We start from the raw sequence: 15,709 nt of genomic DNA on the forward strand, positions 1-15,709 counted from the left end.
AGTATAACGGATAGCATCGAGGATCAATTGAGCGTCCGACTTGATAAATTGGCTCTATTTGTTACAATATTTTTAAGTTATTTCTACATTATTTTTATGTTTTTACGTTATTTTTACGTTATTGTTTACGTTAGCTGAAATAATGCGTGTATATTTGACATTATTTTGTATTTATAAGAACATTCTCGATTGAAGATGGCCTGGAACAGGTCCAAAACGTATGAATTTCCGAATTAATATTATTGTTATTATTTATTTTAACATTAGTTATAATATTATTGTTATTATTTATTTTTAACACTAGTGTTATTATTTATTTTATTTGGATTCACGGAAAAAACTTCCCTTTGATATCATGAGAACGGAAAAGTATGCATTTATAGGGATTACTTTGTGTGAATAAAATACAAAGATAAAAATAAAAATGTTACAATAGTAATTTGAATAACAGAATCAAAAATACAAAGATATAATCAAAATACAAAGATAAAAATAAAAATGTTACAATAGTAATTTGAATAACAGAATCTTGAGAGAACTGAAGGATACGATAGAAAAATTAATCTAATTCGAGAATTTATCTCCCAAGATTGATGAATGATTCATAGTTTTAAATTTACCATGCAAAATTTTATGTTGAAATACATGAAATAACCTAAGTCGAAATTTCAGTTCTCCATTAAGTCTTCAAAAGTCTTCCATTGTGCTCCCTTTGATACTACAGATGGGAAGTTATTTCCGTCTTCTCCACTTGAGGACTTAATGTAGAGTTTTAAAGTTTCCCCCGGGAGGTCTAAATTACCTTTGTAGCATCAAATGAGCATTATTAGTGCCCCTTTGATGCTACAAATGGGAAATTATTCCCATTTTCGCTTGAAGACTTTATGTAGAACTAAGTAGACTTAATGTAGGACTAAAATTTCGGGAAGGAATTATTCCAGAGACTTCTGGATTATAAAATATTGACAATACATTCACTGTTATATCGACGTTAAACTCTAATTAGACTTTAACTTTCTTATTTTATTTGCATTTTTCGTCTCGTTAAATTGCCAAGTTAGCAGTCAAGCCTCCGTACTTCCGTCCGCCGTCTCGAGAAAGCGCGCGCGTCGTAACGCGGGAGCCGAAGCGGCCCTGAATATTTATACGATACGCAACACGTGTTTTGAAAAATCGATGTAATACCATTCCCTTTTTCTTTTCCTCTCCAATTTTTTTCCCCGTGACCACCGATCTAACCGGCGAGCCCAATGAGATGGAAAATTGAAAAGAGACGTTGCAATTACGTACGTTTGACGTTTTCACATTGTTGCTCGCCACGAGATAGATGTTGTTACAATTACCTTGTCCGATGTCGTCGGCTCCCCCCCCCCCACCATCAGTCATTTTTCCTTGCGAAAGCGTAATTAAGACCACGCCGTAGATGGTACCGTGAAGTTGCGTAAGCAACAGAGAAAGAGAGAGAGAGAGAAAGAGACCTGTTATTACGCTGGCGGGCGGAGGCGAACTCGAATTATTCGTTAGCTTAACAAAAGAAGACACGTTCGCGCCGACTTTTTCCGTGCGCCGATTCTGCGACGTTCATTTGCGTCCTCATCATCTTCAACGCGTCGGTGATTAATCCGTGCCTCGCTGCTTACCTCAGACGCAACGTTGTTCTCACGCGTCGTCGCTGCGAAATTGCGTAAAAAAAAAAACTACTTAAAACTAGCCGCGGAAAACTGCAATTCGGACGCACGTGTGACGATGCATAAAGAAAAAAACAACTTAAAACTGGTCGCGGAAAATTGCGGTTCGGACGCAAGCGTGACGCGTGCGGTTGCGTTCGCAGTGACATTTACGTCCGCTCCGCCGCTCATTACTAATTAGAAATATCACGGTACACGTTTATATTTTGTGTTTGCAAACGTTGTTTTATTATATCGCGGGTGATTATTAGGCGTATCTCAGAAACGCACCGCGTCGTTAGGCTTTAAATGTCTATTATTTAACATCAACATTCTGCAGAGAAGTGACACGTAGTTACATGTACGTATTAGAGAAAAGGGAGAAACAATTAAAAATCGCATTTTCATTTCGGCAGAAAGTGGTTGTCTCGATATATATTTTGTATTGTAATTTCTGGATAATCTCTTCTACGCAGGACAAATTTCCATTTCGCGCGGAGAAAAAGGTTTCTTCGGATTTAATGTTTCTATTTACTTGACTAAAATTTGTTTCATAGAAAACAACATATACGAAATATCATTTGTTCGAGAAAGATTTTATTGTCTCATTCAAGAAAACTCTATTATTTAACAGAAAGAACGCTATTATTTGAAATATTATTTTTTAATCAAATAAAATCTTATCTGGTTACAATAAATATATATAAAATTAAACGAATAATTTCTTTATAAGAACGTTATCTTTCGTTTCAAACGAATTTTTTATTTAAGATGAAGATACATATTCGTTGAAAAGTCCGACAATTAACCGAAACGTTTCTTTAAAGCACGTCAATAGATGAAATTTGTTTAGTTGCGGTAAAATTTAATGAACTCGAAGAAATATTTTCCTCAGTGCGCGAAGAGTTGCCGCGAAATTTCCCACGCAACTGCGAGGTTTCACGGGTATTTTTTCACGGGTTTTACCGACGTCACCTGCTTCGCTTTGCATTCGATTTTTATTCAGCTGGAAACGAGCCGACCAAAATTCACTCGCTCAGCCGAAGTTTGACTAGGCGAGCCGGCGATGCGATTGCGTTATAGAGAACGCATACCGAGCGGCGTGCAACCGCGGCAATAAATTTTTCTTTCCGCGGCCGTAATTTAATCGAGCCGCTCCGGCGGCCCCGCTCGGCCAGTGGTAGAGAAGAACCGCTTTCCTTCCGGAGACGCTCGGGGAAGCGGAAGGTAGCGGTATGATAATTCTGGAAAAGTTGATTAAAAGCGCCGCAAGATAATCGGTTATTTGCATTTATATTAAATTAGTGCATAAACTTTGCGAAGATTCGCCACGTCTCACGCTCGACGCGAGAAAGAGAGAGAAAGAACGAGAACGAGAGAGAGAGAGAAAGAGAGAGTGGGAGGGGGGGGGGAGTTACCGTGAAGGAATTAATACATACGCAATCCGGAGTAATTGCTCGGCTATAATAAGAAGTAGAAAAAAATATCGGAGAGAGTTAATTAACCAATTATATAATAAGCGGCAATAATGTTATACGCGTGAAAAAAAATTTCACACATATTGCCGGATTGCCCGTTAATTTAGTCTCCTGAAATTGCTCGGAAAATAAGAGTCGCGAAATATTATATTTTCCATTGATTGTAAATACCTGTCCGACGAATGCGGATAATTAGCGTCACGCGGTTTCCGACGGCAACGAATCGAATGTTTCACCATTTACCGTTAGTGTTGGTGCAACAGCATGATTTTTCAACGTCGGCGCGTATCGAAAGTGCGTTTAATCGGTGGCTGAGTAATTAATAGGCGGTAGATGTCTCGCGGCGAAAATTCCCAGCGACGTCCGCGGTAAGTCGTGATATAGCCGGCGTTAGGAATAAAGTACGTGACCTCCGAAACAGGTTGTCGCGACGAGTGAGCAAGCCGAACGAGGCCGGGGATCGCCTTAACAGCGACGAATTTTCGTGATTAATCGGCGATAGAGCGGAACGGCGATTTATCATTGTCCGACTTCGCCGCTCTCTCGCGCGAAACCCCCGTCTCTCGCGGTCACACTCTAATTTCGATAACTCCGCTTTGTTTTTGCAGGCAGCGTCAAGACGTCGTTACTGGCAGGAAGCAATTTCAGCGTCACGTGGCACCTCGCCTATCCCCATAGGGTAAGTAAAATTCCCGCGAGTCCTTTGAACCTTTTTATCCTCTCCTTCCGCGTTACACGAGCCTCAAACCTATCCTTACGCGTACCGAGAAAAAGATTTCTTCAAGTTTAATCAATTATATCGCATTCAAACAAATTTCATCATTGACATGCTCTAAAGAAACTAACGTTCCGATTAATAAGCACGATTGTTAGACTCTTCAACGAATATGTATCTTTATCTTAAATAAAAAAATTTGTTTGAAACGAAAGATAATTTTCTTATAAAGAAATCAATTGTTTCGTTTTACATATTTATTGTAACCAGATAAGATTTCACTTGGTTAAAAGATATTATTTCGAATAGCAGCGTTCTTTCTGTTAAATAATACAGTTTTCTTGAATGAGACAATAAAATTCTTACAAAGAAATAATATTTCGTAGATGCTGTTTCTGTGAAACAAATTTTAGTCAAATAAATAGAAATGTTACATCTAAAGAAATCTTTTTCTCTGCGTGCACCAGAAAGGCGCCTTGGGAAACGCATCGAAGCGAACGAAGAAGCGCTCGCAATTATAAATACTCAGGTTACACGAAATACCGGCTATAAAAAATCGTAACACTGTGACAAATAAATGCAGATATATAATATCAAAATGCGTTATGTTAATGTCGATCTATATAATGGATCAAAACAAACGAAAAATGAGACTGAGAAAAGTATAAAACCATTAAAGCAGGAAATATAATAAAACGTCGTTAATTTATCATGTAAACCTCTCGATGTTATTTCTGCGTAGAAAGTATAAGAAAATATTAAATTTTTGTACAAAAGCTTTTCCGACTGGAAGTTTTATACAACGCTTCTACATTTTTAACCTGCAAATTTTTACGTAGCTAGAACAATTTGTGTTTGTAAAATTGAAAATTGAAATGTTAATGATTAATTATTCGCATTTGGCATAAATCTTTTGATATTATCACCTTTACAAAAAAGACAAATATGAACAACTATTGATGAGGGAGGTTTCTTCAAATAATATTTTTAGTACCATTTCTTTGTTGAGTTGTTTCTCTTGTATTTTTTGCAATAACAATTTCTCTCGGTAACAACTCTTTTAATACAATTATTTTAAACTTTTTTGGTTTTTCGGTATTTTTCAATAGAATATTCAGTAGAATATTAAGAAGTACAATTCTTCTGAATAAGTTTGTTTGAATCATGATTTTTTCAATGCAGTTTTTTAGTTGTATTCTTTTGTTTTTTTTTTTCTTTGTAATATATTCAGTTTATACGAAGTACCGACCGTAAAGAGCCGCAACACCGTGACGAATAAGTACGGATCAAACCGTCGGAATTAACGCGGAATGAAAAGAGAAGGAGGCGACACTTGTGGAAAGTTTCCGAAGGAAGGACAAGGAGGAAATTAATTAATTGCGGAGAGGCGGAAATTTCTCGAATATCGAGCGCGGGTCTATCAGCACGACTTCCTCGAGCACGTTAAACAACTATACTCGCTCAGACGCGAAGTTGTGGCCTGGCGTGCTGAGAGACGCTGGCTGACTTTAGGATGGTTATTAAAATTTTTATCCGGCGTGACTCGCCGTACCGTTTACGATAATATCGAGCGCGATTTTATCGCGTCGCGATGTTAACGCAGCACGCTCGCCAGCTCGCGTAATAAGAAGGAAGAACGACACGTTCTTCGTGGACGCACAAATTATCATTCGCACACGTTGCGCCGGACTTCGCGCGTTCGCGCGCGGAGAAAGGAAAACAAAACGTGACCGCCGGCGCCGTCGGCTTCGATTCCTCGCGCGTTACACATCCGCGCGCACTGTGTTCGAAGACGGCCGAAACTCTTTAAAAGTCGTGTTACGGTTTACGTGATAGGGGGGGGGGGGGGGAAAAAATCGTGCCTGCGTTTTATATTATTTNNNNGGGGGGGGGGAGGATAAAATCGTGCCTGCGTTTTATATTATTTCGCGTCCGCGGGCTGCTTTCTCCCGGCGCTCAACTTCCCGGCCGCCCTCCTCCTCTCCTCTCCTCTCCGCGCGGACGCATTCGACATAATGGGGCATTCTTCGTGCGCCGCGGGTATCCGCGCAATGCACTTCGAGGCATTCTGAGGCCTATCACGTGGTAATTAACCCTTTCGCGCCGTACCCGCCGAGTCTCGTAATGACGGCTGTCCGTGGCTCCCCCGACCGGCTAAAATTAGATTTCACGCAATTCTCCGGAGCGATTAAATCTAGATTTAAATCCGCGTCCGTTTAAATTGCCGTCCGTACGGACGAGTATGTGTGTGTATCGATTAAGCGCGCGATCTTATTGAACGCACACGATTCCTACCGAAGGCCCTCTCGACCGAAGGAGAAAGCTTTACGAGTCTCTCTACTAGAGAGAAAGCATTATCGGTGTGCGAAGCGTTGAAGATTAACGAGACAGCCGCTCGTGTTATCGAAACCTCCGTAGGACCGTGAACGCCGGTGCAACGTAACTTTATCGAAAGCGATTTTTACCATTTCTCCGATCGACGAGAGTGAGAGAGAGAGAGAGAGAGAGGGTTTATTACGAGCGTTCGCGCGGAAAGGCGAGTTATCGACTTCGCGGCCCCGCGAAGCATCGAGCATCGTCGGGGAATTATGCGCTATCGAAAAATTACAGGATCGTAAACGCACAAACATTCTTTATTAAAATACGAGGGAGGGAGGGAAGACGGGAGGGAGGGAGGAAGAAAGAGGGATAGAGAGAGAAAAAGAGTGAAACCTTTACGAGCCTTCGCGGAAGGCATTGCCGCGCCGTTAGGCATCACGCGTCATCAATCGCCTGCTATCAAGAGCTTAGAAGGCCGTAAACCTTTAGTGTCTCATTATCGTAATTTCCAATAATCGGGCGTATTTTTATATCTTGCTCCTTTTATTACTCTCGTAATTTCGTCCCCTAATTATCCCTCCCGTCACTTCACTCACGAGCAGGTGATATCATGCACGCGCGCGTTGTGTCTTCGTTGAATTATTACGAAAGCGCGGAACGCGAGTAAAAATCCGCGGAAATCGACCTACGATGAAAATAACTGAGTTAAGATGGTATTGTGTTAAGGTGTATGCGACCATGGCCTATAAGAGCCCACAGCCGCGATTTTGTGGCTAAATATTTGTCTTCCTCTCAAGATTAATGACTGAGACACATAATCAAGATAATGTAATATTAAGAGCCCGTAAGACTCGCGCGTTAGAAATCAATGCGCGTATTTTCATTTTCATTGTGTGAAGAATTGTCAGAGGTGTTACATAGTCGGCACAGGTGCCATAACTGCGTCGTCAAACAGTAAGGTCAGAGGTTTAGTGTTCATAACATTGAGAAGGATCTACCGAAGCGAAGACAGAAACGTTCGCGAGATTTGCGAGTTTGACTGCACAGTAAGAAAACATTTTATACCTGTGTTAAAATCGGCCCTTGTTCAAGCTTTCGTATTAAATTTTCACCATACAACATACATATGTGTATCAATTTAACATATTGTGTTTATGTTATCTCAATGTTTTGTCGATATTCAACAAGTATAAGTGTTAAAACAACATATTTTACACTTCACGGTGTCGACTAACATATCGTAGATATTAATTTTGTATTACTCTTTTCACATATTCGTGTTACTTTTTCGACATGTTCACCTTGTGTTAAATTAACACTTAAATAATTGGCGTAGACCGTCCAGGACACGTGAAATGTGTCGAACACAAATGGATCAAATGGTTAACGCATAAATAAAATTAATACGAAATTATCATTAACACGCATAATGTTAAATTATAAATAATTAGTGTTTAAACAAAATACGCGCACCGATCTCCAAGCACACGGGGCTCCTGCGGGCGCTCTCAACATCCTATCATCTTCATTGCACATCTCTGAGGCATCAGTCTCTCGGTGTTTAAAAATAACAGATCCCCCATTGTCCATGGCGCGTCACACACGTCGGAGCGAGCGTAACGAGAAAACGCGCGTTCTTTCGCGTCCTCGACGGTAATCGCCGCGCCGGTCGTTCGTATTCAACGAGTACGAGGCCCCTCGACGCCGTCCGCAGGACATTACGAATTTGTCCGCACGTGGTGGCTACGAAAGGAAAAGAGCACGACGGCCGAAGAGGCTCTCTCTGCCTACGCGTGCTCGTCGCTCAAGGTGATGCGCACTGAATTATTCACGAGCATGGCCTCTCTCGTAGGTATGCGGCCTACGAGTAGGCCGAATAGAGGCGGCATAGACAGCAGGCAGGCAGGCATGCAGGCAGAGCCAAGGCAGCCTCGCATACGTAGAACACGATGCTCGCGAGCCTCGATAGAACAGATCGGTATGCCGAGTACCGTAACGTCGCCGATGACGATCGCTCGAGCACGAAGGCGTCGCCTCTCGGCTAGCGTGCAAAACCGCCGGATTCTTAGCCTTAGGCTTACGTTCCGCCAGGCGTGCAGCACAAGAGCGGCTTCGTCGTCTTTGCATGCAACCGTGCTCGGAAAAACGGTCCCCCCGGTCGGCGCGCGCGGTTAGAATAAATCCAATCACCACGCCGCGCTCTTATCGGCATCGCCTTCTTATCGGCGAGTTATTCGTTGACTGTTCAGCGTACCGTCGGGGGAAGTAAATGATACATCGGTTGATTTTCGGCCGATCTCGCTCTTTAGCAAGATTCTCATCAGAGGATTAATTTTACGAAAGGAAGATGAGAAAATCGGCTGCTCCGATGAAGAAAAGAAAAAGGAATTGGAGATTCGACGATACCGCGTTACACGTTGAGTGTTTAGTGTACCATCGGGAAAGTAGAAATTACATCGGTTAATTTTCAATCGATTTTGCTATCCGGTAAGTTTTTTATTAGACGACTAGTCCTACGGTCAAATATAGGTGCGTCGGAAGAAAGACAAAAGAATGGTCTTATTTAAATACAGCGAAACAAAATTGTATTCCTAACTAATAAACCAAGATGAATTAATAAGAAAACTTTGGTATATTTCACAAAAATGTATATTCCGTCATCACAGTCAAATCTTTTCCAACCGATAAATATTGAAGGAAATGTCACGGGAAACATTTATTTCGCAAAATTTCCATTTCTTTTTTTTTATGTGTAGATAATATATTAAGAAATCCGTTCAGTTGAATCAACAAAATTTCTGTTTGGATATGGGCAAACAAATGATTTCATTATAGGAACCCAGATTTGGTTCTTATAACCAACACATTAAAAAAAAAAACCAAAACATTTGTTCGCCCATATTCGAACAAGAATTTTGTTGATTCAACCAAGTGAGTTCTTCAGTATACATCGGTTAATTTTGAATCGACCTTTCTCTTTGGTAAGTTTTTGATTAGAGAAATAGTTCTGTTATTAAATGGTAGGAGAATTTTCGGAGAAATACGAGAGAATCGGCTACCGATTAAAAAGGTAAGGCACGAAAATCACTTGCAGATCAATGAATACACGATCGTACCAGCCGGTTTGTAAATCATTCCCGGCGAATATATTGCACTTTAACTAAGAAACTGCCTCATATGGATGATGTCATGAACAAATTAAAATGTCGGAAGCGTTCCGTCAAATCCCCCCCCCCCCCCNACGCGGATTCGCGAAAGAAAAACATCGGCAGTCGCGGGGCGCTGCTGCCGATAACGCGAGGAGAAGAGATTTCTCTCACAGATATGCATATGAAACGTGTAATCCTTTTTAAGAGGGCAGGTAGATTTCAGCGGCAGGCGAATCCAGCGTGAGCCTCGCTCGCGAGCCGTTAACGTTCCGCGGGATGAAAGAAACGGCGCAATAAACATTCGCGCGAATCGCGTTACGACTGACGTTAAAATCCTGCGCGCGCCGGATAAGCAGCGCTCGCCTGCGCGCTCGAAAATATCCGCGGCACGAGAAAAATTCGGCAATAACATCGCGAAAGAGGCGCAGGTGTGTGTCGTGCGAAGCGGTACCGCGTCGTTGAGTTGCCGTCTCTTCCCTTTCCCCGTCCCGGCGTAGCACCGTTTCATGTTTCGCCCTCCGTCTTTCGCCGATTCGCGCGACGGCCGTTCGAACATCCCGTCGGCTGCAGTGGAAGACGTCCAGAGTCGTGCGTGTGATTCTTTCGCTTGAAAAAACTCCGCACGGAGAAGACGAGTTTTGCCGGGACATTCGTTCGTTAATATTGCGACGGCGAAAGGATTTGTCACACGGAAAAAAACCATTTCGCTGCTGTAACGAGACGTCGCTGCTGCAGCGATCAAATTTACATTCGGCGTTTAAACCAAATTAATTTGCCGTCCATGTATCCGGCAAATAGCAATTGATATTATTAACGAATCTTTCCACCGTCACTGTGGTAATCAAAAATCTGCCAGCAGAAACCTTTTTCTCCGTGCGCAGTTCCGGAAACTTGATAAGCGATCGAAGTCTTATATGCGTAATACTAATTTCCTAACCAGAAGGTATACCGGTAGATAAAATAGATAATGAACGATTGAGAAGTAGATTCACGTGTGTTCTAGAACGTAGAGATCCTTTATCGAAAAATTGGAAATCGAGGATTGCAAGAATGCGGTTGTGTACCGAAAATATAGCAAGCGATAACGTCTTACGTGCGTAATATCGACTCCCCGGCCGGAAGATACGGTGGATAAAATAAATAAATAAATATGAAAAAGTGAATTCACGTGCGTTCTGGGATATATTTAGATACTATAGATTCCTCATTAAGAAATTGAAAGCCCTTGGCGGTTCACAGCGCGTTCTAGCGACATGAACATATCGAGGCTAAGGAGCGCGGGCGCGCCGACGTCCTCCATTAAAATCGCTAATAACCGGAATCAGGATTGCCGGTGTTACGTACGGCGATTAAGTTACAATAGCTTGCGGCGGCGTTAATCGCAGATATCGCCTAGCGATAATCCACACGTTATCCCTGCCTACGGACAGTAGTAGGACGGACGGACGGACGGACGCGGATGTTACTCAATTCAAGCGTTTATGAACTTGCATCGGCATCGCATGAGCTCACCGCGCGCTTTCCTAACGGTGTTTCTCTCTCTCTCTCTCTCTCTCTATCGAGGGGGCTGCGGCGGCCGCTCGATCGCGATGAAGAGTCTCACGATGTCGCAAACCCGTGGCGCATATCAATCGGCTGGACGAGAACAAGCGGTCATTAGCTCGGCCGTCATTATCTCGTCATTTACTCCCGCGACCCGCGACTCGTCGTCGTCGTCGCGCGGACGTCGTTTTCTTCTCAATTCGGCGCACGTTTCGCAAAGCCGCCGGCGGAGTTTCGCAAGCGGGAACATTGCGAGGATCGCGTTCGCGGTCGAACGCCAACGGGAGTGACCACTCGCGCGAAAAGCACGTATGACACGCTCGTATGACGCGAGCGTGTTCGGTATATACCGCTATCCCGACCGGCGGTACCGGCGAGAACGTCTGGACGATGGACACATTCGTGCCAGAATCCGGCTAATATCCGCATCTTTCAGTTATTATTCACGGCCGGGAATCGAGATAAATATCTGTCCGAGTGACTATCCGGGCGTTCGAGAGAAAGAGAGAGAGAGGGGGGGAAGATATTCAACTATCTTTACTCAAAAAAACGGTCTTGTAGTCGAAAATTATCTACACTGAGAAAAAGATTTCTTCAGATCTAATAAATTTTGTTGCGTCCAAATTTCATCACTGACGTGCTCCGAAGAAATTAATGTTTCGATTAATAAGTACGATTATTAAGACTTGTCAACGAATATGTATCTTTATTTTAAATAAAAAATTTGAAACGAAAGATAATTTTGTTACAAAGAAATTACCGGTTTCGTTTTACATATTTATTGTAACCCGATAAGATTTTATTTGGTTAAAAGATATTTCAAATTATAGCCTTCCGTTAAATAATAGAGTTTTATTGAATGAGACAATGAAGTTTTTACTCAAACAAATCATATTTCGTATATGTCGTTTCTATAAAATAAATTTTAGTCAAATAAATAGAAATCTAAAGAAACCTTTTTCTCTGTGTTGATACGAGAAATTAGCTGAGATGGATAAATGACTAGCAAATACTTTAATGTTATGTGTTGTATGTAATCAATATATGTATCAATATATGACAGGGACAGAATTTTTATTTCTGAACAATTATACTAAGGTAGCAAGAAAGCCTCTCTGTGGAGTATATGCAGATTTAAGCCAATCATATTTCTTATTTGAAATTAGTAACAGGACTAAAATTTTCCTGCATATGTTGTTAATGCTGCTATTACAAATGATACCACAAACAATTTTCTAGCAAATACAGGAAACAGCGATTCATTTTACCTGTGACATTTGAAATTCTAACTGGATCAGCAAAACATTTCCCCGAATGTTGGGCTGTATAAGATCGACATGATGATTTTTAGCTCTGTTAATTAACGTGAAATCAAAGTGATTTTCTTCTTTTTAGGCAACATGAAACGTAATAGTATGCGTTTTGACGAGTAACCGCAATACAATTATCCGTGCCGGTGAATTCAGAACAGGGAAATTTTAGTTTCCACCTGTTGATTTATTGCGGTCGATCACGGCGACGGAACGAATCGCCTCGGCCATTTCTTGCAACTCGTCAGTTCATAGGGGGAAAAAATCGAGAAATCGAACGACCGGGACCCACTTGCACCGATTCCGCTCGAGACCGGAATCGAAATCGCTCTGCCTCGCGATGTTGAATCGTGCCGATGATGTGTTGCTTATCGCGAAACTCGCGGTAGAATTGTGGATTTCGCATTCACGCACACGGAAACTCGTTTATGTCGCACGAGAGCGAAAGTCTCGAAACGAAGTAATGAAACGATGAATTACTTGCGAAACGCGTCGAGTTTATCGTTATTTTATATATTAATATAACTTTTTTAGCATACCTTGACTCGGTATCCAATTCTTATTGGTTGTCGTGCGCTTTGATTTTTTATCTAAGAGCCTTTTAGCCTATTATTCCGCGTATAGTTTGTTTTACGCCGTGTTATACTGTGAAAAAAATATTTGGTATTTGTAGCTCTATAATCGAATAGTTAAAGAATCATACACAAAGGGAAAGATTTCTTGGGATTTAATAAAATTTCTTTAATTAAAACAAATTTGTCTTTCGTAATAAAGTAAACAAACGAATATTTGATTCAAGAAACAGGATTATTTGGTTTCTCAAACAGTAAATATTTCTCTCTCTCTCTCTCTCTCTCTCTCTTTATGCCAAATAACATATTTCTTTTATATTTTCATCCAAACATTACGATGGCTGTTAAAAATAAATTATTTAAAAGAAATAATATTATGTTAAAGAAGATATTTAAAAAAACTTCTTTATTTCAGTGAAACAATTTTATTGTCTCACTCAAGAAAATTCTATTATTTAACAGAAAGAACTCTATTATTTGAAATAATATCTTTTAACTAAATAAAATCTTATCTGGTTACAATAAATATGTAAAATGGTACAAATAATTTCTTTATAAGAAAATTATCTTTCGTTTTAAACTAATTTTTTATTTAAGATATACATGTTCGTTGAAAAGTCTAACAATCGTACTGATTATTCGAAACATTAGTTTCTTCGGAGCAAGCCGATGAAGAAATTTGTTTAAATGTAATAAAATTTATTAAATTTGAAGAAATCTTTTTCTCATGTCGAACAAGCCCAAGTCAAACAAACATGCGTATTAAATCTAATAAAATTTTCTACGTAGAAATAAATTTTTCTACGTAGAAAAAAACCAAAAGAACCATTTTTATATCAAGTATTATACTATCAGTAGTAATAATCTAAAATGTATGTTGTTACATTTTTGTTAAAGCAAAAAAAAGATATAGTTGACGCCGAAAATTATTATAATTTTGGTAGCATTAATCATTTTTCTTCTCCGTGTATGAGTGGATCAATAGATGCTCATTACCGTACGCATTTATACGCGCTTAAATCTTCTCTTTTTCAGGGAGGCTACCGGCTTCAAATCTTGGACAATCTCGACAGGCCTCTGCTCGATTTGACGCCCGTCACGCAGAACAGCGAATTTGTCGAGAATGACGCTACGTAAGTGCGCGACGACGCGATCTCCATCGGACCCCTCATTATCATAAGCCTAACATATCGGATTTTCAGTGCGCAGAACTACACCGTGCAGCTGCCACCGGATTTCACCTGTACCGACTGCACCGTCAGACTGCAGCGGGAGGCCGAGGAATGGGGCTCCAGTTACAGATTTTGGTCGTGTTCGGACATCGACGTGAGTTTCCCCGATTTCTCGCGGAAAATGCCCGCCGATACGGTCAAAGAGACTCGGCGACTCGACGATTGGACATTTTCGCCGAGAGAACAGACTGTTGTATACAAACAATAGAAAATACAAATCACGAATCGATTTTCAGGGAAATCGCAATTACGATCACATGGTAAATTAATTGTCTGAAGAAAGTAAATCTCGTGAAAATCGCGCGGAATGAAAATATGAGATCGTCGCATCTCTCGCTTCCTTTGCACGCGTCGAAATTACCACACGCGTCGCGATCTGTCATTCGGAATCTGTTCCACTTATTGCTGCAGCAATCATTCCACCTCTCATCCGATTCCGCATGTGCCAATTAGCGCACGGATCTCACGTCGGTTACAACACGAATTACGGCCAATGACACCGCATATATACATTTGCATTGTAAGGTCTCCGTGAATGTTTCTCCAGCTTCTGCTGGAGAATGACTGTTAACATTTCTAACGTCCGGCAGGTCCTCGAGAAGAAACTTTACCACGAGGACTGTAGCGGCCACGGACGTTACCTACTGGGCAAGTGCAGGTGCGATCGTCTCTATCACGGCGCGAGGTGCGAATTTAAGGAGGAGTGCCTGGACGACTCGGATTGCGGTATTCAGGGCACGTGCATCGACAACGGCGGCACGACCGCGCCTACCAAGCACTGCTACTGCAACACCGGCTGGTTTGGCCCGGGTTGCGCGAAGAGTAAGTTTCTCCGCGCGCGCGCGCGCCGTGCGAAATTCCTACGCGGGAATTTCTCGCATGCCATCGGACCGCGGGGACGCCGCTTCTGGGACACTCGTGCTAAACCGGTGTTCCACCGGCTTGTCGTTCGATATCGGGACAAAAAGAAAATAAAAAAAAAAAACAAATAAACGTGGTCGCGCCTTACAATTCTCTCTCAGTGCTTTCTTTGCGCGAAGAGGTTTGAGATATTTTAATGGCATTCCGTTAAGTGTATTAAAGAGATACTCGATACGCTTCTCTCTCTCTCTCTCTCTCTGGCCTTACTTGCCTTGTTAAATCGAGTTTGGCGGCTTTTAAACTTCGGTATAAACCGGAGTTCTTAATTAGTTTCGAGGTGTACACCAGACATATGAATAATATTTCATTAACGCATGGTAATAAAGTTCGATCGAATTTACCAAACAGGTTGAACAAATCAAACGTGTTTCGGTCGAAGGAGACGGGACCTCTAGTTCTTATGACTCAAATTAAGTTCTCACAGTCGGAAATTCCGTTTTCTTCAAGCAAAACGCGTTTGGTTTGGTCTTTACTGTCTGGCAAATTCGATCAAACTTTTCTCCGCATGACTAAGGAATTATTATAATTAAGGGATAACACACGGTTTAAATCGACGATAGGCATTGAGAGGCATCCGCTAAATGCTTCATCGTTCACGTATTCGGAATTATTCGGCGCACTTGCGATGCATTGAAATTCGACGTGCTAATAGCTGGACGGTTCAATCGGCTTACCGCAAACTTTCGTTACGTAACGAGCGGTTATATTTAACGAGCCGTCGCTCTTGAACAACTTCTTACAAGCAAAAGCAATTTTAACCGGCGTCAGCGTTAACAGACGTCAATCGAACGATCGAGAGGGTGT

At 41.5% G+C, this 15,709-nt stretch overlaps 1 protein-coding gene across 1 annotated transcript in view; it reads left to right on the forward strand.

The window, feature by feature from the left end:
* Positions 1-15,709, forward strand: part of LOC106744501 — a 45,896-nt gene that overhangs the window by 16,830 nt on the left and 13,357 nt on the right. The window contains exons 3-6 of the mRNA XM_014619343.1: positions 3,754-3,824; positions 13,788-13,885; positions 13,955-14,078; positions 14,575-14,806. Coding sequence (XP_014474829.1) covers positions 3,754-3,824; positions 13,788-13,885; positions 13,955-14,078; positions 14,575-14,806 — 525 coding nt within the window. The remainder of the gene's footprint in view (positions 1-3,753; positions 3,825-13,787; positions 13,886-13,954; positions 14,079-14,574; positions 14,807-15,709) is intronic.

The sequence above is a fragment of the Dinoponera quadriceps genome, unplaced genomic scaffold, assembly GCF_001313825.1.
Source record: "Dinoponera quadriceps isolate SergipeBrazil2010 unplaced genomic scaffold, ASM131382v1 scaffold1266, whole genome shotgun sequence".
In the NCBI taxonomy this organism is placed as follows: domain Eukaryota; kingdom Metazoa; phylum Arthropoda; class Insecta; order Hymenoptera; family Formicidae; genus Dinoponera; species Dinoponera quadriceps.